Raw genomic sequence first — 23,405 nt, 5'->3', positions numbered from 1 at the left:
CCATTTGTAGCATGGTACGGTTCACTAAATTTGGTGTGAACTTATATTATATATATATGTATGTATATGTTTTCTAATTATTTAAGAGGAAATGTTTGGAGCGTGGTCTTGACTATAAAATTTACCAAAAGCTGTGAAGTGTAGATCATTTAGCAATATTTATACTGTTTTGTCGCTGATAATTGTTCATTCATTTGTATTTTCAATTTTTATGGTGCAAGGACTCTGCGTCAAGTCTTTGAGTCAGACAGCAGCAATTTTCAGAAGGAAAATGCATGGCATTATTTTCGCCAAATTGTTGAAGGACTGGTTCACATTCATGGACAGGGAATCATTCATCGTGATTTGACACCAAGTAACATATTTTTTGATGCTCGAAATGACATTAAAATTGGAGATTTTGGTCTTGGTAAGATAAACATTTTAAGTTTATGTTTTCTTTTTGATGAAGATATTAAAATTAGAAATTTTACATTTTAGGAAAATTGAAATTTTTATTATGTTAATTTCTAGCTTATTTTGGGGGAAATGCATTCAATCATTATTTTATCAACTCTTAGCAAAGTTTAATGACAAGATGGATGTCTCATGGCTATTATTTGGGCTAAAAATGGTTTGATACTAAAACAATTGCGTAGTAACTCTCAAAAACGTTTGAGAAATTTCTGAAGCAGGAGAATACTTGAAACTTTATGAGTGCTAATGTCTGTTTTGGCTTAATGCATTGATTAATGATCCATTACATACAACAACAACAACTTAGCGTTATATCAACTAAATGGGGTCGGCTACATGGATCCATGAGAAGCCAGAAAGAAATATAAATGTAAAAAAAAAGTGGAAGGAGAGGGAACAACAACACAACTCAAAAAAATCCTACCTAAATGGGGTTAGCTACATGGATCCTAGTCCTCCAATCAACTCTATTTGAGGTTATTTTTGGGACAAGTCCTAAACTGTGCATGTCTTTCCTCACCACTTCTAGTGGTCCATTACATATCTTGCTTGCAAATGGATGCCATTATCTATATCAAGGTTCGAAATCTCGTTTCGTTTCGGTGGATTCAAAATCAGTATTTTTTTTTTTGACTTTGTTGACTGTTTCGGTGGTTAAAAAGCCATATTTTGACCTGAAATTTGGTGGGTAGCTTGTTTTAAGGTTGATAAACATGCTTAGAACATAACTTTGCAAAAAATTTAGAACATGACATTGTTTTGGTGTTACACCATTAAACCATTGTTTAACAGAAACCATCGAACTGTTCTGGCGATTTTACCTACTTCATTGCTAGAATGGGATATAATATGATACTAAAACAAATAAATAATGCATCTAAGTCATGATGAAAACATACATCAACATTAATTATCTAATAGATAGATTTTAGAGTACTAGAGTAATATAATATGCAACTCCCTAATTCACAAGTCCCAACGAAAGTCATCCACTGAGCATATTAGTTACCAAATAGTACAACAGTAATCATATCGATGTATGGGAGCATATAGTGCCTCCTCAAATTCTATCCTCGCCTTGTCCTTAGCCGCTTTTCTCTTATTCCCTCCCTTTATGTCTTCAGCTATGGCCTTGGCAATATGATCAGGCACTTCAGTTCATCTAACCACATCTGAGCAGTTTCCAACCAAATGTTGCTTAAGTGTTGTGGCTCCACCACCCTTAAATTTCTTATGACAATAGTTGCACTCTGTTTTCCTCCTATCGCCATCAATTGGCACACCGTGTTTCCATGCAATCTCTCCACTATCCTTACTCCTATCACGTCTCCCACCTCCTCTCCCTCTTCTCCTGCCTTCCTCGTCGCCTCCTCTAGCCATTTTATATCACCCTAATGCTGATGCATAGAAAAAAGAATGCCATTATTAACTTACAAGTATATGATAGCTGCTTATATTTTTTTTTTTACATAATTTTTTGTTTAATCAGTTTTAGAAAATATTTAAATGACATAATACAACAAAATCAAATATGGTATAACATAACAAGTATCATGTATGCTTCAAAACACTTTAATATTAATCTCCTATTTTTATTTTATTTTTAAAATCAAAACAAAATATTTTCCCCTATTTTTAAAATTATTTTTCAATTATTAATATATTTTTCTAATTTTTCAAAAATTAAAATAATTAATTACCGGCTGGAAAAAAATTCACTCTGATAGAGTCGTAGAATAGGCAATGGGGAGTAACATGTATATATATATATATATATTTGACTTCCATCAAAGGTATATTTACCATAAAAAGTAATAATTTATGTTAATGGAAAATGAATTTTTAAACCAGAAGAATAAAAAAAATATTTGTGTACTAAAAAAAAAATTTCGACTTCGTGAGGTCATAGATCGGCCTCTAGTGTTAACATATAAAAAAAATCTAGAAGCATCCAACATGTATTTATGTACTATTTAAAAAAAAAAATGTGTTAGGGAAAAAACTTTACCTTTCCTAAGCTTGAAATGTGTAGATCTTGTTGTAGGAGAGATTTAGAAGTCAAAATGTGTGACTATGTGGCTAATTAGAGGCCAATAGGAGTGATTTGTGTTAAAAATTGCAGCTAGAACTGAGATATAACTGAAATAGTCGATACAGGCGAGACAGTCGAAATTCTTACTAAGAGCATGCATTTATATAAGGTGGTTTGCAGCATTTCAGTATCTCGCCGAGACAATATCGAAATCTCGGTCGAGATACCGAAATATCGGCCGAAACATTGTACAACTAGAAATTGTATGGTGTTTCGTTTAGAAAAAAAAAAAAAGAAAAAAAAAAAAACCGAAATTACCAAGATCTCGGCGAGATTTAGAACCATGATCTATACCTGCATTTACTCCAGTAGGATCCAAAGCCATTTGCATGTACATCCCAAACTCCCCTATTTATTCAGCATATCCATTTCTCAAAGAACAATTATTTAAAAAAAGAACAAAGATTTTTGAGATTAGAATTGTATTCTAAAATGAATTATGATCCAAGAGGGATCTCACTTTCACATCATCAACCAAAGCTATCTCCCTTTCCATTACCAAGCACAAATCTAACCCCCTCTGCTCTTGTGACTAACAATTAAGACTCATTGCTAACAATGCATCCTGTCTACACCTGCACAACTCTAATCTAAGGATAAATAATTGACCTTATAAACTTCACACACAAACCTCAAATTTTTTGCTTAACGTTTGACAAAGCTTTTCAAAGCCGTAGTCAGAAAAATTGACTTCCTTTACAAAAATCTTTAAATTCTCTCTCTCTGATGCAGGAAAAACACGACAATTTACTTTAGTGATGCAGATTCTTCACCAAACTAGGCTTGTTTTATTAGGAATAAGCCTAGGGTTGGGTTCAATACACGTTGGGTATATTATTTAGGTTGTAAGAGACCTATAGCCAACTTCCTAATAGGCTGCTGGTCTTGTTTTCTGTTTGGCCTGAATTACCCTATTGTTGGAATCGATAGACTTTTGGTCTTCCTATTTTATGATCTGATTTCCTATTATATGTTTGGGCTGGTTTATGGTTGTTTTTTGAGAAGTATCCTGCAGCTTTGAAACTAGATTGACTTGTCAATCCTAGTTCTACATTAAGTGTTATCAGATTATGGCAGAGGACAACCCTATTACTGAGTTGAAGAACTTCATGGCTTCTATGATGGAGATACTATAGATAATAAGGGCTGAACAACAAACTCTTGGTGCAAGGGTGTTGGCTGTGGAGACCCAACAACAACAACAACCTAACCATAGCACTCATGTATCACCTAAAGTGGAAGCCCCTATAAACTTAGTTGCTTAATTGGCTAACAGGAGGCCTAACCCTAATCTGAGAGGACCATAGAGGATTCTTGTAGTGCAATCAACTTTTGAAGAATATGTGAGGGGTTACATTGGCAATGAACGTCCTACAAATTATAGACACTCAGGAGACTCACAAAAGGTCAAGCTTGACCTCAAGGAGTATGATGGTAGGCATGACCCCCAAGTGTTTTATAATTGGATAGCAGTATTGGATGACTATTTTGATTACTATGACCTATCTGAGGAACGGAAAATTAAATTATCTCGTGCTAAGCTAGTTGAGGCTGTTCGTGATTGGTGGAGAACCCATGAGCAAGAACTTAAAGATCGTGGTAGAGAACCTACTACTTGGGAAGAGATGAAGCGAGAATTGACTAACAAGTACTTGCCACGAAATTTCAAAGCTCGCATACAAGATCAACTAAACTCTCGTCGTCAAGAAAATATGACTGTTGTAGAGTACATGAACAAATTTGATACACTTTATTCTCTTCCGGGGCATTAGGGAGAATGAAAGGCAATTACTTTATTGGTTTCGACTGGGATTGTGAGCTGAAATTAATAGGGGAATTGGTGTTGCTAATGTATACACAATGAGAGATTGCTTTGACAAGGCTCTTCGTGCAGAGGAATTAATAGAACTGGAAGGGAGAAGGTTTGGTTTTCAAGCTAAAGAGCATGAGAAAAAATTTCCAGCACCTGACTTTATTGCTACAACTTCTACTCGCCACATTTTGACATTGAGAAGACACCTATGACCAGTGGCAATAAAGTGCAATTTTATCATTGCCAAGAAGTTGGGCACTATGCGAAGCTTTGTCCACATTGCTAGAGAACAAATGCTGTTTCTGAAATTAAAACGGCACATGATAAGGTAGACCATGATTTATCTTCGTATCCGCTTGAGGATGGGGATTTTAATATCTTTGATGATGCCGATGCGTATGATGTTGGGTCTTATGGCATTCATGTTACAAGTAATGTCTTGGTTATTGAAACCATGGAGGAAGACTCCACTGAAGAGAATAGAGTTGACAATATTGAAGCCGACCAGTCCAACCCTTTACCACTGTCTCCTTTACCCGATACTGCTCTCTCTCAGACTACTTCCGATGCCCGAAATCCCTCTGGCTCCTTTGTTGCTGTTGGTTTGCCTCCCCTCCTAGCTCCCTTTAGTGCTTTGACTTGGAACTCTTCCCCTGGTGCCGCCACTCCTCCAACCGTCAACCATGTCTCGACATCTTCGCTCGTCGCCTCGCCTGCTGCCACTGCTTCTGTGACTGCTTCTTCGCTTGACGCCTTGCCTATTGCTGCTGCTACTGCTACAGCTTCGCCTGATGCCTCGCCTGCTGCCGTGACCAATTCTTCTCTCAATGCTGAATCTGTTATTGGTGATGTTCATGACTTCTCCGGCAATTGGAACCTGCTGCCTGCTCCATCTGTTGTTCAAGTCTCCTTCGACAACTAGAGCCCCCAACCTACTCCTCGCCTGGCCTTGGAAGGCCGTGATTCCTCTGCCTTGCTCCTCTATTCTCTGCTGAAGACGGCCTTGGAAGGCCCCTACCGTAATATGGGTTTGGCACCTACTTTGGCTCCCTGCCATGGCCAGACCACTATGGCTCCTGAAGATTATGCTGCCGCTACCTGCGACCTATCTTTGAAGAATTGTCCTAGCCCCGTGGCTACTGCAACTCTACAGCTGTCTGACCATGCTACTTGGACTGGTTCCCTGGAACCCAATTCGACTCTCCCTTGATCACCAACATCACAATCACCTATCCTCCATTAAGCCTCCGTCCTCCAGAACCTCCAAATCCTCTACTCAAAAGGCCAATATTCAGAAACCCAAAACTTTTACCATTATCAATAGATCATCAAACACCCCCACCAAATCATCAAACACCTCCACCTCCGTCATTGGCTACAGCCACAGATCTCTTACCCCTCCAGGCGTTCCCACTCCCTCCACACCTAGCAGCTCTTCCAAGCGTCCGATGCCCTCTCACACCTATTCTAAATGATCCCTTGGACCATCTGGAACGTTCGAGGTCTTAATTCCTCGGCCAAAATATCGGAAATCAGATCTTGCATTCGCTCTTCCAAGTCCAACTTCTATTGTCTTCTTGAGACTAGGGTCCTAGAACCCAATGCCTCCCGCATTGCCTCATCAGTTGCTCCCTTTTGGTCCTTATTAACCAACTATCTGCACAGTCCCAATGGAAGGATTTGGATTCTCTGGGATCCCTCCTTTCTCAACCTCTCTTACCACTCCTCCTCTACCCAAGCTATCCACATCTCCATATCCCATCATTCTGGTCCTTTCATTTGCTTCCTTTCCATCATTTATGCCCACAATCAGGCCTCCCTCCGCCTTCCCCTTTGGGACAATCTTCTCTCCAACACTGTTGTTCCCAATCCTTGGGGCATTGTTGGAGACTTCAATGTCATCAGGTACAGTCATGAAAAGCAGGGGCGTAACCCCCTTGATTCTCAGGCGGTGGACTCTTTCAATGATTGCATAGAGGATCTCAATCTTACCAACCTTAGATGGTCTGGCCCTAAGCTCACCTGGCACAACAAGAGAGCTAGTAACCTCTGGGTGGCTTGCAGGCTTGACAGAGCCCTTGTCAAGGAAGCCTGGCTACACTCCTTCCCCTCTTCCCATGTCTACTTTGGGCTCCCTGGGATCTTTGACCACAGCCCCATTTCAATCCATGTCCTCCCCTTCCACTCCTTTGGGCCAAACCATTCAACTTCTTCGACATGTGGACCTCCCATCCGGACTTCCATTCTCTTGTCCATGACACATGGAATTGCCACTCCCTTCGCTCTCCTTCCCCTCTCATTGCTTTTGTCAACAGGCTTAAGAGTGTGAAATGTGCCCTAAAGCTCTAGAACTCTTCCACCTTTGGGAACATCTTCTCTCGTGTCACTTCTGGCCAAGAAAAGCTCCTCTCCATCCAAGCCAGGCTCCAAAACGATCTCCTCAAGTCATCCCTTGATGAGGAAGAGAAAGTAGCTGCTATTGATCTTTCTCATCTCCTTGCCTAGGAGGAGAGCTTTCTCGAGCCCGAATCAAATGGCTTGACTTGGGAGACTCTAACTCGGCTTATTTCCATCTCTCCCTCAGAGCAAGGAACAATGCTAATTCCATCCCGAAGCTCATTTCCTCCTCAGAGATCGACCTCTATGCCTCTGAACTCATCAAGTTGGAAGTAGTCTCTCATTTCCAGAGACTTTTCAGCCCCTCCCCTTCAGCCCAAACCATCATCCCCTGGCCTCATCAACAAGTTTGTCCCTGATAACCTCATTCCTCTTCTCCAATCTATCCCCAGTGAGGAAGAAATCATTTCAGTCATCCTCTCCCACAAATCCAACAAAGCCTCAGGCCTTGATGGGTTTAGTAAGGGCTTCTTCTCCGCCTGTTGGAGCACCATAAGAAACGACCTTATCTCTGCGGTTCGTAGCTTCTTCTACAACCCGAACCAAATCGGGGGAATTAATCTCACCTTTTTGTGTCTTATCCGTAAGAAAGAGGGAGCTGCTTCCATGAATGACTTCAGGCGTATTTCTCTCTATAATCTCCTTTACAAATTCATTGCCAAATTCCTCGCTAACAGTATCCAAAAAGTCGTCAACTCCCTTGGCAACCCCAATCAATCGGCCTTTGTTACGGGTAGAAGCATCTCTGACAATATCATCTTGTGTCACGAAATTGTCCACGGTTTTGACAGGAAGAACCATACCCCCGCGGCCCTCCTTAAGATTGACATCCATAAAGTTTTTGACACCATTAGCTGGAATTTCATCTTAAATGTATTGCTCCAGATGTCCTTCCCACCTTCTTTTGTCTATTGGATCTATGCTTGTATGTCCACCCCCCGGTTTTCCGTCATGGTAAACGGGAGTCCTGCTGGGTACTTTCCCTTAGGCACTGCATTCGTCAAGGATGCTCCCTCTTTCCTTTGCTCTTCTCCCTCTCTTTGGAGGTCTTATCTCGTTCCATTCAATCTGCTACTGACCTCCACCTCATATCTCCCATCCCCAAATGCAAATCCCTTCTCCTCTCTCATCTGGCTTTTGCCGATGATATCATGATCTTATCCAAAGCTGATCATCATTCCATCTCCTCCATCATGGCCACCCTTCATTCCTTTGAATCCTTCTCGGGGCTAAGAATTAACCTCCTTAAATCCAATATCTTCATTTCTGGTGTCTCTCCTGAAGTTCGTGCCACATTGTCCGAGCTTGCTGGTATCACACTTGGCTCCCTGCTAGTCAAATACCTGGGCCTTCCCCATGTTTCCTCCTGGCTTTCTGCCCATCACTGTGCCTCCCGTATTGGATAACCTTAGGAAAAGACTCTAGCTGTGGAAAGGCAAACTTCTCTCTTTTGCTGGCCACCTTACCTTGATTAGATCGGTTCTCCAGTCTATGTATCTTTATTGGTCTGGCACCTTTTCCCTTCCTGCTTCTATAATCAAATCCTTTGAGGGCCTCCTTTGTTCTTTTCTTTGGAAGGGCTCTGATTCCTCTAAATTCCTTAGACCTTTATGCTGGGAGAAGGTTTGCCTTCCTCTAGCTAAAGGTGGCCTTGGGATTAGAAGAATCAAAACCACCAATTCTGTTGGAATCCTCAAACTCATCTAGAAGATTGTGTGCAAGCATAAGAGCATCTTGGTTGACTGTATATGCTCTGGTCTTCTCAAGTCCAACTCCCTTTCGATTCCTCCCCCCCATCTCTGATGGATCCTGGATATGGCGTAAGATTCTTGAGCTTCGGCCCCTTGCCCTCTCCGCCATCTCCTTCAGGATTGGTAATGGTCAGACCACCTCCCTCTGGAAGGACCCTTAGCATCCGGCGGGTATCCTCGCTCACATCATCCCCCTTAGAGCCATCTACTCTTCGGGCCTTTCTGTAGTTGCCTTTTTCTCTTCCATCCTTTCCCCCATTGGCTGGTCCCCTCCCATCTCCCCTTCTCCCCTTCTTGACCTGTGGTCCTCCCTCCCCCCTCCCCCCTCCCCCCTCCCCCTGGTTATAGAGGAAGGGCAGACAAATGCATCTGGCTCCCCTCCTCCACTGAATCCTTCACTTATGCCTCTGCTTAGTCTCACATTTGTTGCTCCTCCCCGGTTGTTCCATGGCACAAGGTGGTCTAGTTTAAAGGACACATCCCTTGTCACAGCTTTACTCTTTGGCGCTGTTTGTCAAACTACGTGCCCACCCAAGCATTTCTTATCCACCGTTATATCCCTGCCAATCTTGCTTGCTGCCTGTGCACCCTGGGTATAGAAGACATTCCCCACCTCTTCTTCTCCTGCCCCTTCTCTTCCCTCATCTGGAAAATTGTCATGTCCAAATGCTAGCTCTCAAGAAGATCCATTCTCCCTTTTGACAGAGAGTGGAACTGGATTAACATGACATTCTCTGGATCCTCTATCTGTGATTCCATTGGTAAACTTGCCTTTGCCGCCACTATTAATCACCTTTGGATGGAACGTAACATTCGTAGATGGACTTCCAAATCCCGTTCTCTGGACAAGATTTGGAAAGCTATCTACTTTGATGTCACGTCTAAAGCTTCATCCCTTCAGACCCGTCCAGTCCCCTCCACCCCAAGGAATTCCCTCATCATTGCTTCTTGGAACTTGTAGGTCTACTTCATCCCTCCCCCCACTTGATAGCTTCTTGGGTTCCGGTTTCCCGGCCCACCACTACCCCCCTCTTTTGGTTTTAGTTGCCACTGTCGGTGATTGCATTGTAATTGGTCTCTTCTAGTTAGCTTTTTGTGGCCTCCGGCCTTTGCTTTTCATTTGGCCTTGGCCTCCCCCTCCCCCTCCCCTTGTATATTCTTTCTCTTTTGGTAATGAATTATTTATTCATTTAAAAAAAAAAAATATTGAAGCCATGGAGAATGTGGTTGTGGTTGAGAGCACTCCACCACACAAGTCTTTCAAATTCATGATTAAAAGGAAGAGCTTGTTCCTTCAACCCTTGATGAGAAGGCTACCAATGTTGATGACTCTATGCATATGACATTCACGGCTGAAATTGATTCAGAGGTCGAGCATATGGAGTTTGTTATGCCATCATGGTTGTTCGAAGAGAAAGCTCCACGCCTTGGAGACTACCTTCCAAAAGTTTACAAGCAACCAGAATTTTGTTTGGGAATGGTCAAAGCTGCTACACACATGTTTCCCCCTTATCATTGCAAAATTTGAGGACGAATTTTTTCAAGATGGGGAGAGTTGATGCAGATTCTTCACCAAACTAGGCTTGTTTTATTAGAAATAAGCATGGTTCGAAATCTTGCTGACGGAATTTCGGAATTTCGGTTTTTTTTTTGCCGAAACGAAATAAGGCCCGAAATAACATTTGTACACAAAATTTTGGTATCGTTTCGGTGTCTCGCCTGTCTCGGTACATTCTATGTGTTATAAATACCATATCTTAGTTGAAATTTCGACTCTGTCTCGCCTGTCTCGATGGTTTCAGTTCTATTTGCATATTTTGAAGGAAAAACACTCGAAGTCTCCAACAAGCCTCTAATTAGCCACATCATCACACATTTTGACTTCCATTGGACTCCTACAAGATCTACACATTCAAAGCTTAGGAAAACTAAAGTTCTTTCTCTAAAACCATGTAAAATTTTTAGAATAGTTTGACGGTTGTTGCCAAACAAAGGTGCAACTCTAAAACACTGTCATGTCCTAATATTTTTGCATTTTTATGTTCTAAGCATGTTTATTAACCTTAAAATATGTTATCCACCAAGTTTCAGGTTAAAATATAACCGTTTGACCACCGAAACAGTCAACCGAAAGAAACAAAAAAATACACCATTTTGGCCAAAATTTCACCGAAATGAAACGAAACTTCAGCTTCTGAACCCACTGAAACACCGAAACGAAACGAGATTTCGAACCTTGGGAATAAGCCTAGGGTTGGGTTCCATACATGTTGGGCCTTTGATCCCATATGTTTTGAGTGTAATAGGCCACTTTTATGGGCCTAAAAGAGGGGCTATAATGTTGCATACGGGATTACTAGTTGTTTCCTCTTTCATTAGTTTCCTTTTTAGTTGGATTTGATTTGAGTTATATTTGTTTCCTTAGGAGTCAAGTTATTAGTTGAGTCAAGTCATTAGTAGTTAGTTTCATTTTTTAACTAGTTTCTAATTTCAGTTTTTAGTAACTATTGTGTTAGGAGAATATTTGATTTCCTTTTTGAGGAACTTTCTATTATGTAATTCCCTCCCCCATCAACAATATAAATAAAGAGGAGGAGGCTCCTAAAGCAAGGATGATTTTGATAAACAAATTAATGGCTGTTGCTATTGTCTTCTCCGTGGAGATTTGTCTTGTGTTTGATCAAGGCTGATGGAATTGGTGTTTGATCCAGTTGACTCTCTACGGTGTGAAGCCCGAGAGGTCCTCTTCTACTTTATTATCTTCTTCTTCTTTGCTGTTCAAGGTGTTATAGATCTGTCCTAATTTTACAGGTATTTAAATCACATCCTCTCTCAATTCTGTCCAGAGAAAAAGAGGGTTCTGTGAGAATTTTTTCAGATTCTGCCCATACCATACCAGCCATCAGTTTGGGCTGAAATTTGTATCGAAGGTGCCCCTCACCTAGGGAAGATCTCAATCCAAGAGACAAACCTTTCTGGCCTGTGGTTATTGAGATATACAAAATCTCCAGATTCTTGTCCTGTAGTGGATTTTTGGGACTGATACAGAAGATCGATAGGCTGCCCTGCTGTGTTTTGGTTCTTTGTGCTTCTATACTGTTGGGTATATTATTTAGGTTCTAAGAGGCCTGTAGCCAACTTCCTAATTGGCTGCTGGTCTTGTTTTCTGTTTGGCCTGAATTACCCTATTGTCGGAATCGATAGACTTTTGGTCTTCCTATTTCGTGATCTGATTTCCTGCTATATGTTTGGGCTGATTTATGGTTGTTCTTTGAGAAGTATCCTGCAACTTTGGAACTAGGTTGACTTGTCAATCCTAGTTCTACATTATTTAGTCTAAATTAGTGGTATAGGTTACGTACATATTGGGTATGGAGTATGAACCAAAAGGTAAATGGGCTTCTTTAATGGCTATATTATGGATATCAATTACCAGGATGAATTTTAGAGTCCAGGTTCTGTTTTCTTTATTTTCTGTTTTCCATTTTGTAGCAGTTCTAGCTAGCTTGGGTTTATTTTGAGTTGTTATTATAGTCTCTATTGCTGTAGTGGAATAGTTCAAGCCTATTTTTAGTTTCTATTCCTGTTTTAGATTGCTTTGTTGAATCGGGAGTTTGAGTATCGATTAAAGTTTTATTTTTTGATTTATATCGGAGTGTTCTATATATAGGTTTAAACTCCTGCCTTTGGAGGCATTCAGATTATTTTTTGGGTGAATAAAAAATATTCATTACCAAAGAGGAGAAGAAAAAAGAAATCCCCAAGAGAAGGGGAAGAAAAGAACAACACAACTTACAAAACCCCTCCTTTACATAGCGGGAGGGGGAGAATATGGCCTGTAAATTGAAGGGGAAAGACCCCAAAAGTCTACAGTAAGCCTATTTCTAGAGGTATCCGGCATACCGAGCAACAGACCCAAAAAACTTTGATTTGACATCAAAGAGAGTGGAATGCCATATCTGCTGAAAGGATCTAGACTTGGAAGTCTATCTTCTCAGGTTACTCTCTAGTCAGACATGGGTGATAGTAGTACCAAAAGCTAATTTCCCACCTTGTCACGACAAGATTTCTTGGTGAAAGACATATCCACCTAGATCCATTCTTTGTCAAATGGCATAATCCTTCTTTTCCTAGGCCAGCATTTGGCCAACAGACCATTCCAAACATGTCCACCCAGATCCGTTCTTTGTCAAAGGGCACAATACTTCTATTCTGAGGCCGGCATTTGGCCAACAGATCATTCCAAACTGTAGAGGAGAAGGGGCAGCCGGCAGTCAAAGAAGTGGTGATCTGCATCTTCAGAGGCTTTCCAACAACGAAAACATTGGGGAGGGATTGAAATCTATAGGAAAGACTTTGTGGGAGGTTATGGGAGAAAACCGACCAGACAGTGATGCTGTGGCGAGGGATGTGGCTCTTGAACCAGACCAAAGTGTGCTAAACCCTTCAGGTTCGTTCTCTCCTCTCCCTTAGTTCTAGTGACTGTGTCATTTGGTCCTCTCCCCTGGTTCTAGCCACCATGTGTTACCTGGTCCCCTGACCCTTCAGGTTCGTTCTCCTTTTTCTTTGCTTGGAATTTCATCCGCCCCATCTCCCCCCCTTTCGCCTTGGCACAAGCTTGTTTGGTTCAAGGGTCGTATTCCCTGTTAGAACTTCTCCTCCTGGAGGGCTCTATCCAACTCCCTTTAACGCAAGCCTTCCTCCTCTCTCGCCACCTGAATGTTCCTCTTTCCTACTGCCTATGTTGTAATGGGATCGAAGACATTGATCACCTGTTCTTTGAGTGCCCCTTCTCCTCGGTTTGGAAAAAAGTCCTTTCTAAATGCTGGCCTGGTAATAGAAGAACTCTCCCTCTCAAGAGTGAATGGATTTGGGTCGACATGACCTTTGGGGGCTCCTCCATCTGTGATACTGTGATCTGTGGTTAAGCTCGCTTTCAATGCCACCATTAGCCACCTTTGGATGGAGCGAAATCTAAGAAGATGGACCTCCAATTCAAGGTCTTTTGACATGATTTGGAATGCCATCTTCTTCGATGTCAGATCCAAAGTTTGCTCGCTCCCCTCCTAGCTTCCTCAATACTCCCTTAGGAACCGGTTGATTGTAGCTGCTTGGGGCCTCTCCCCTCCCCCTGCCCACCCTCTCTAGCCCCCTTCCATGGGCTGTATCATTCTCCCAGCCCCCCAGATTTGGTCTTCTATCATTCTCCCCCTTCCTCCTTCGGGCTTTTGTACCATTCTCCCCCCTCTCCTTTGTCCTTTTGCCCCTAGGGGTTGTACGTTGCCTCTTTTTTCCTCTCTTGGTAATGAATTTATTATTCACCAAAAAAAAAAAAAAAAAAAAAAAAAAAAAAAAAAAAAATTGTTTTTATATTTTAATCAGCCTTTTTTTTTTTCTTTTTTTATATAGATGCTGGCATCACATTACTTTTCCTCCATGTTTGTCACATGCTACTCTTGCTTTATCTCCTGTGAAGGAATTTAATTTCATTTTTATTGTCAAATGTTTCTTTTCCAGCAAAATTCTTGAAGCTGGAACAGGTTGATCATGATCCACTTTTCCCACCTGATACAGTTGGAGTTTCAGTGGATGGAACTGGTCAAGTGGGCACCTATTTCTACACTGCACCTGAAATTGAGCAAGGGTGGCCAAAAATTGATGAAAAGGTTTTTAGTGGATTTTGTGGCTAATAACTATTGCATTTCTTCTTTCTATTTATCTGTGGATATATATATATATATATATTTTTTTTAGTTTTATTTCACGCATCTATGATTTTTTATTTTATTTATTTTTCTTTTCTCTGTTGTTTGGCTACCGATTTGTTACACTGAAATTTATTTTCTTTACAGGTTGACATGTACAGCTTAGGAGTTGTATTCTTTGAGCTGTGGCACCCTTTTGGTACAGCGATGGAAAGGCACATTGTTCTTTCTGATCTGAAACAAAATGGAGCACTTCCTTCTACATGGGAAGCTGAATTTCCTGAGCAAGCATCCTTATTGTGGCGCTTAATGTCTCCTAGTCCATCAGATCGTCCATCTGCTACTGAACTTCTGGAGAAAGAATTGCCTCCGTCGCCTCCTCAGGGGGAAAACCAGTGGTTAGATGGTAAATCTTTTTATTTCTGAGATTTGAAATCATGTGTTTGATTCCAATTTCCAACTGACTTTCGTTTTTTTTTTTTTTTGTTTAAATTTTTATTTTCACTTTCACTTTCACTTTCAACTGGCGTAATTAGTAGAAATTTTCACTAATCCAGAAACAAAAGAGAATATGGAGGAGAAAGCAGTGAATTTTTTCAATATTTCAAGAATTCAAGTTCAAGGGTTTCCAGCATTATAGCCACTTATTTTTCTTGTCAATATTAGAATTGGAAGAGTTCTTTGTAGATAAGGAAAATTGATATCCTTAATCCCCCCTTTAATAAATGCAAGCTTAAGGATATGTCTGCTATAAGATTTAAGTCTTCAAGGGTTTGGCCCAGTTAGATTTTGCGATATGTGAGTTTTCTCTCTCTCTCTCTCTCTCTCTCTCCAATGTGATACTAAATTTGATGAGTTAAAACCAGTAGCAAAACAGAATGGACTCTCAGAGAATAAAATTCCAGTATAGGGAAAAACTCATATATAAAATCAGACATATCAGATGGACCTGAAATCAGGTCAGAGTTCTTTTTTTAACAGGGATAATCTTTGCCGAAAGTTTGAGCAGGACCTGAGAGTTGGATCACACTTTATGTATTATTCCTAGTATGACTAGGAAAGGAGCAAAACTGGCAAACTAAAGCACTATTTGGTAACGTTTAGAAACAGCAGAAACGGCTTTTCACCTTGTCGGAAACAAAAAAGGATTTTTTGGTGTTTGATAAACCTGTTTCTTGAAACGTTTTTTGCAGACATAATGCCACTAAAAAACCCAATAGTATCATCGGATGCCCAAAAGGGAGAGAGGGTTCGGTTGCCTCTTTTTAAGTTTAAATAGTTGAGAGATTTATTGGGCACAACAACCTTTTTTTCTCTCAAATTTGTTTCTAGAAACGAAGAAACAAGTCCGACCTGTTTTGTCAAAGTCGTTTCTAGAATTGTAAATAGGCCTAAATTTTGATTTATGTTTCTAGAAACCGGTGAAACGGAACAACTTTATCAAATGTTTTTTAGGCTGTTTCTCTGTTTTTGGGAACAAGAAAACGCAGAAATGGCAGAAACGGAATGTTGTCAAACGGTGCCTAAAATTTTGATGAATGATCAGATGGCAGAATATTAGGTCCAATTCAAAGTTGGTGTAATGCTATTAAATCAGAAGAATCAGGACAGTATAAAGAGGGTATCGATCTCAATATTCAACCACATAAACAAATCCTACTTGATGTAGGACTTCAACCATCAGTCGTCAAAATTTAGATCTGAAACAGAACTGGACAGGGAATAATATCAGCAAATACAATTCTAAAGGCAGAACAGTGATCAGCACCATAAGCCTATCAAAACCCAACAATCCTAGTGAGAGTAGGATTGCTCTAATTAGCCAATAGATGCAAAATAGTTTGATAGAACAGAACCAATAGATAATTACTGAAATCAGAACTTAGATCAAGTATGGATCTCACCTTTAAACCAGCAATTCTAGTGGTTATTTGATTGAAGAGTTTCAGATATCAGATATGGACAGCAAGGATTAAGTGTCGGTATCGGTCATTGTATCGGTCGGCTAAATTTAACGTATGTATGGGGTATCGTATCGTATCGGAGATACTTTAAACAATGACAGATAGCAGACGTATCAGTATCAACAGTACCTTAGAGAGAACTTGAGGGAGAGCAATGCAGCATATCTCTGATATCTCTGATTCTGGCCGTTGGAATTGTATCAAATTTGGAGAGAGCTGTTCTTCTTTATGAGCAGCATACTCGATCAGCCTTTCACGTTGATCTGGAGTTTTGATCTGGAGATATGGATTTTCTCCATTTCTACTTATAATATGCCCTGCAATATCTGAAGTTCTTGCTGGTTTGACTATTTGTTGGTGTCTCCAATGTTGAGAATTCTTGCTCTACAATATTGGTGGTTCTTGATGATCTGTGCGTGTTATTCTTTTTCCGAGCAAGAAGATGTCTTTTCCTTCTGTTGCTGCTCAATTAGCTTTTTTGATATGAATCTTGCAGTTGATTTTTTTTTTGAATGAATAAATGAATTCATTACTAGGGAGGAATGAATATACCGGGGGGGGGGGGAGAGATTCCAAGGCTGGCCTAACAAAGCCAGCTTACAAGACGGAGACAAACACAGGAACCCTCAAAAGAGGTCCGAGAACCTACAACACAAGCAGCACAAGCCATGATACTTCAAATTTTTTTTTTTTGGGGGGGGGGAAAGGAGATAGGTAGATCCCAGGAGACAACAAGGAGCCTGTTCCTTAGGAAATCTTGACAGAACGATGCCTAATGAAACCAAGCTTAGAACTAACATCAAAGTAGATGGCATTCCAAATCATGTCAAATGAATGGGAATTGGAAGTCCATCTACACAGGTTCCGCTCCATCCAGATATGGTTTATAGAGGCACAGATAACCAGTTTTCCAACAGTATCACAAATGGAAGAACTACCATAGTTCATGTCTACCGAGATCCATTCTCTACTCAAGGGGAGGATAGTTCTGCCGGAAGGCCAGCAGGTAGAGAGGGCTATTTTCCAGATGGAGGAGGAGAATGGGTAGGAGAAGAAGAGATGGTCAACATCTTTGGTGCCATTCCAGCAGAGGCAGCAAGAATGGGGAACCGGTTGATTTTATTTGCTCACATTTATCTAACTCTTGTCACTTGAAAGGCTTTTTTGCTACTGCTGCTCCAGGTTACATTCTATTATGACCAAACAGCTTTATGTTGGCAATATTGGGATTGGATGGATTCTCTTTGTTCACTGCTCTGGGTTATTTGTCCACATGTAGTGCTACATGTGAGCGGGAGATTGAAGATTATTGGCTGTCTTTATGTTAAAGATTTGTTAGTGGATTTCTTCTTATTGAAGATTCCTTATTCTCTCTTTATGAAGATTTGTTATTGTAGATTTCTTTATATTGCAGATTCTTATTTGCTTGCCTAGAGTTCTTGTTGAAGGTTTCTCCCTATTATTTGCCCGGAGTTTTTATAGTTGAAGATTTCAAGTTTCTGGCCCACAGCGATGATTTATTTTTCTTCTACTGTTGCTATTTTCTAGGCTTTTACTGCTGCTGTTGTTGCAATTCCCTTGCCTGCAGCTGATATTTTCTGCCACTTATATTGTTATTTGGATTTCTTCCCAAAGATTTCTCTGTTGTTGATGATGGTGGCTGGTCTGTTTTTTGTTCAATCTGGTGCTGACACGAAAAGAAAAATTTCTTGTGGTTTAGTTATTTTCTGCGCATCTGGGTGTGGTTCTGTTCATTGGCTTCTATGACTAATATATCTATCAAGTCTGCTTTTGCTGGTTATGTCTGTCTGGCTGTTCCAAGCTGTACTTAAGAGATATATAATTCATCTGGGTTGGAGGGGGGGGAGTTAAGAATACTGTGTTAAAGTTGCTGGTTATTAGTGTTTATTAGCTAGGTTGATGTTTATTAGTTACTGTCTACTATAGGGTTATTTTGGTTTTTATATGTTACTGTTTTATGTTTTTATGAAGACAAACATAGACCAAGGGTATATTTGTAATCTTACCAGTACCCAAGTGATTATAAATGAAGTGGCTACCGATGGGAGAGTTTACACTCTTTTTCTCGTATCCAATAGTCTTCACCTCCATTTCTTATTCTTCTATCGATTGCCTTCTCTCTCTTCTTCTTCTTATTGCTTTCTCTTGGTTATTTTTTCACAATTTAATTGTAGAGGCTTCTCATTTTATTTTTGTCTGCATTCAAATAAATATAAGAAAATTTATGGTTTTAGTAGTACCTCTTAATTTTCTGTTGACAGTTTCTCTAGTGGCACTCAGTGATGCAGAATCAAGGCTGAACAGGGTTGACCCTTCGGGCAATCTCAACTGAGACGAACCGGTCCCAGTTGGATTTTTTGGAATCAGTAGGATATTTTAGATTTATTTAGTTAGGAAATATTGAGTTATTTTATTTTGGATGATATGTAATCTTTTATTTTGGGTTGTTTTCAGTCAATTAGGGAGTTATCAATTTAAGTTTTTTTTTTTTCTAATTTCGTTAGTTAGAACTTAGGAAGTAGTTAGGAGTTGCTAATTAGTTATAGATTTTATTTAGGCAAGTTTTAATTTCAGTTTATTATATAAAGGCATGTAACCCAAGTTATTAAACAGATTTTTTTGTGAATGAATTGAATTGAATGTTTTTTTATGCTGGGTATGGTGCAAGACTTGGTCGTGTGACCTCCTTACCCCCCTTTTTGTGTGATATCTTCTCTTCCTCCCCTACATCTCTGAGTTCTCTTAGGATTTTATTCCCTTCCCCTACTGGCCCTCCATCAAGCTGTATCAAAGCCGAAGGATCCATCTCCTTCATTCTCTTTCCTTGTTCTACTTTCTTCCTAATTCTCCCATTACTGTTCTGCCATAGAGAACAGAAAACCCTTTGCTTCCCTAATTTGTTTTTTTTACTTCACAGCAGCTACCTCCTTTCTGACCCCTCTTCGATCCCTCTAAAGCAAACCCCTCCACCCATTTTTCTTTCCCTGCTGTAAGTTTGTAAAAGCGAAGGAAAAAAAAGGTAAAATACAGCATTTCTTTAACTGAAACCCCACCCATTCCCTTCAGCTCACAATGAAAACCCCCTCCTTTAGTTCCCAACCCCACCGCCTTCTCTTCACTGGTCGAACCTTCCCCCCACTTGGTAGGATTCAGCGAGTGAAAGAAAAAAAAAAAAAAAGTGAAGCGAGAGCAGAAGTCCAGAGAAGAAGAAGAAGAAAAGAGAGATGAGAGAACGAGAGCCAGAGAAACATACTTAGTTTCGAAGCTCCCACTGCGAGTCTCTCTTCCTCGGTCGAAGTCGCAACCCCCACCTCCATTGATCTCGTATCCTAGAAGAAGATGAACTCTCTTCAGAGGTCGAAGGAGACCCCAAGTCTCCACTCTCCACCAAACAATAAGTCTTCTTAAACCCTCTTTTGCCATAGTAACCATGCCCTCATATTTCTTTCCATTTAAATCTTATTTCCCTGTCGTTTCCAAGTATACCCCTTCTCCTTTATACACTACCCCCTTTCTTTTGTGTTTCAAGTTGTACCACTTTTTTTTTTTCCAAAAAAGAAAAAGAAAAGTTGAACCCATATATTTACAGTTCTACCACCCACTTGCCTGGTAGAGTGGTATCTTATTTTGTGAGGTACAAAGTGATGACGAATACTAATTTGGCCATGGACCCCATTGTATTCAAATTTACAATGCGACTGCCAAATGGAGAACTTGCTCATTTGTTGCTCATTTGTTGATTGATGAGAGACAACATGACAATTTCGTCTCACGATCTATGCTGGATATGTTGTCGAAGACCATTTAGAATATTTTTGAGTCAGAGGATGATGTATTCGTTGAATTTTCTGTTTCTCGTTATTATGATGTTGCTTTTTATGAAATGTTTGTCTCTTCTCAACACATCATTAAATTGAGTCGAGGCTGGTTGGAACAATGAGATGGCATCCTTGATTGTGACAACAATATGTGCGCCTTCTAGGTTTACCACATGCGTAAAAAATTTAATCTTAATGGATTGGTCGAGTCAAAGAAAGTGATACCTCCAGTATAACCACAAGACGAACCAAATGCATCATCACAAGTGGAAGATTGTCCTATTGTGGAACAAGTGATGACAACGGAAAGTGAGAAAATCGTGGATCAAGCAATGAAGGACATTAGTGCAGTGCCAGTTATTCACCATCATGAGTTTGTTCGTCCCCATGATTTTCCGGACTTGAATGCACCTCCACAGCTTCACATCTTGGATTTTGTTCGCGTGCTAACAACGAGCAATTTACCCCTACTCGTGAGTTTTATTGTTATCATTATTTTCAACTAGTGAGCGAGTTTTTCTCATCATTGAGGTAGTTGATGCAAATCGATGCTGAACCGGGTTGACCCTTCGGGAAATTTCAATCGAGAGGAACCGGGTCTGATTGGATTTTTGAAATCAGTAGGATATTTTAGGATTTACTCTACTTAGGAATTATTGAGTTATTTTATTTGGGACGATATATAATCTTTTATTTTGGGTAGTTAGTCAATTACAGAGTAACCAATTTAAGTTTTTTATTTTATTTCGTTAGTTAGAACTTCAGAAGTAATTAGTTTTAGATCTTTTTAGGCAACTTTTAGTTTCAATTTATTATATAAAGGCATGTAACCCAAGTTATTAAACAGATTTTCTAAGAACGAATTGAATTGAATGTTTTGGTGCTGGGTATGGTGCAAGAGTTGGTCGCATGACCTCCTTTCCCTCCCCCCCTTTTGTGCAATATCTTCTTTTCCTCCCCTGCAACTCTGAGTTCGCTTAGGATTTTCTTCCCTTCCCCTACCAGTCCTCCATCGCTCAGTCTGCCATTCGCTACTATTTCATCTTTGTTAACACATGAGACAGTTTTCCTGAAAAAGGGAGCTCTACACTGGTCGACTGCAGGACTTTTATCCCCTCATAAACAACCTCATTAACAGTACACAAACAGAAATACATGCACGGAGAGAAACACACCTCAGTCCTCATGTTGTTTCTTTGGATTTTCTTTTTTCTGAAATTATGTCATTTTTTAAATCTTTCTACAGAAATTCTACAAAGGATGCAGACTTCCGAGGACAGAGGTGTTTATCATAAGGTTGTAAATGCTATTTTTCTGACCCATCAACACAACATTGGGAGTGCGGAATTGGCCAGAGACACTTCTTCCTTCATCCAGTACACAGAGATAGACACTGAATTCCGTGATAATGTTGTTGAGGTTGCAAAAGAAGTGTTCAGGCAGCATGGTGCAAAGCGGATGGAGATAACACCAATGAGTTTTTTGGATGATAAGCAGCAATTTCATAGGTTTTTTTTTTTTTTTTTTTTGTAATTTCAAATATTATTGGATCATTGTACAGTTTATCTTGATGTGCCAGCACTAATTGTTTAGCTGTATGTTAGCCTTGTCTAATGCTCCCCCCCCCCCCACTTTTGTTTTGTGAAGGGATGGAGTGAAACTTCTTTCCTGTGAAGGAGATATGCTTGAGCTATGTCACGAACTGCGATTACCTTTTGTTAATTGGGTTGTAAAAAACCAGGTATTCAATTTAAAGAATTTCTCAAAGATATGGAAACTAATAATTTTAATTATAGGATTGTATCTTGGTTTAAACAAAAGATAAACTATTGTTGCCAATGACAATATTTTAGCTTCATTGCAGGAGCGTAGATATTCTGCTTTTCCTTGTTTGGGATATTTAATAAGGTTTCAACAAATGATATGTATCAAATAATGTGTAAAACAATTAGTCACATATCAACGGCTCAAACACCCTTCCTCCCTCTCCCAAAGGGGGGTGGGGGGGGGGGATAAGATTTCAGCTTCCTGGAAGCCTAACCTGAACCATCGCATCAAATGAAAAATTTGGAACTATGGGGCAACATTGTGGGTAAATAAATAGATAATATACATGGGGTGGTTTTTGTAGCTCCTCTCTTCTGATTTAGTTTGATGACAGAGGGAAATGAGAATTTGAAGGTAAGTAGCTTTTATTTGCTAATTTGATAGCCTTTTACTGCTCTGATCCTGTCATGCCAGTTTGTCAAACGCCTAGCATTATGCCACAGTGATTGTAAGCAATGAGGAAGTTTGAAGCTTAGGCAGAAACCTAAGCTTCACATGAGCTCTTAACAGAGAAAACTTTCACCTAGTGTTCCCAGCCCCTTCCTTAGCATCCTTTATATTTTAATTAGTGAAGATATTTAAGTTGTGGTCAAGTGTTTGGTGTTGAGATTCCCCGTTGAAGGTATTTCTGATATCCTTGTACAAAGGAGCTTTGGTGGCTGGTTTCATGGAGACAATGGGGATACCAGACTACCACTATATTTCAGGATATCTTAAATTACTAGAGGTCAAGTGGCATTTTCAAACATGAATATGTGAAACTGGTGTATAGATTATAGTCTTTTTATTATCGTTGTTAAAAAGATGCAGACATTCTGTTGATTGGCACGCTGAATGTATTTCTTATAATGCAGGTAGCATCATTCAAACGGTATGAAATATCATGGGTTTATAGGGAAGGAATTTGTCAGTCACCCCCAGATCGTTATCTTCAGGTGCACATCTCACTTATATAATATTTGTGATATTTTGTTTTATGGGCAAAGACTGGGCATGCTTGTGTACTGCATGCTACCAGGCATTGTGTCTATCTGCATGCCTGTTGTGTACTGCATGCTACCAGGCATTGTGTCTATCACTTTATTTCCCCCTTTGAAATGACCCCCTGACCCTCCTTTATGATGCGCCGTCCCACAACCCCATTGTTGTCGCCCACTAGTGTGTGGTATGTGAGCGGTGTGCCTATCCCTCTCCCTTGTTTTATTTTCCACTATCTTTCTTTATTTTATTTTATTTTTAACTTTTTTAATTTTTTAATTTTTAATTTTTAATTTTTTTATTGCTGCTGCTAATGGATCACATATAGAATTGTTAAATTTGTTTTTTCCTGTTTCCTGTTTAACTTGCACAAAGCTAAATGTAAATGCTTGCCAAGTTACTATTATCTTCACCTGTGGACTTTGTCAACAGGGAGACTTTGACATTATTGGAGGTGCATCAATATTGACAGAGGTAGAGGTTATTAAGGTAATGACCTGATCCATCGAAGTTCGAGTTTCTTTTTTTCCCTTCTTTCTATGCAATTTTTTTCTACTAATAGGAATTCTTGTTTTGAACTTTT

The 23,405-nt window shown here is 39.9% G+C and overlaps 1 protein-coding gene across 10 annotated transcripts in view; it reads left to right on the top strand.

Moving 5' to 3' along the window:
* Positions 1–23,405, top strand: part of LOC122066027 (eIF-2-alpha kinase GCN2) — a 179,517-nt gene that overhangs the window by 70,470 nt on the left and 85,642 nt on the right. For all 10 annotated transcript variants that reach the window (XR_006136198.1, XR_006136197.1, XR_006136196.1 and 7 more), the window contains 7 exons: positions 222–409; positions 14,027–14,175; positions 14,362–14,620; positions 21,264–21,525; positions 21,665–21,758; positions 22,699–22,779; positions 23,255–23,311. Coding sequence is in view for 6 of the 10 variants with exons in the window: in XM_042629852.1 (XP_042485786.1) it covers positions 222–409; positions 14,027–14,175; positions 14,362–14,620; positions 21,264–21,525; positions 21,665–21,758; positions 22,699–22,779; positions 23,255–23,311 (1,090 nt within the window). In the remaining 4 variants the exon portion in view is untranslated. The remainder of the gene's footprint in view (positions 1–221; positions 410–14,026; positions 14,176–14,361; positions 14,621–21,263; positions 21,526–21,664; positions 21,759–22,698; positions 22,780–23,254; positions 23,312–23,405) is intronic.

The sequence above is a fragment of the Macadamia integrifolia genome, unplaced genomic scaffold (genome assembly GCF_013358625.1).
Source record: "Macadamia integrifolia cultivar HAES 741 unplaced genomic scaffold, SCU_Mint_v3 scaffold22, whole genome shotgun sequence".
In the NCBI taxonomy this organism is placed as follows: Eukaryota; Viridiplantae; Streptophyta; class Magnoliopsida; order Proteales; family Proteaceae; genus Macadamia; species Macadamia integrifolia.
This window is presented reverse-complemented; position numbering and strand designations above follow the sequence as displayed.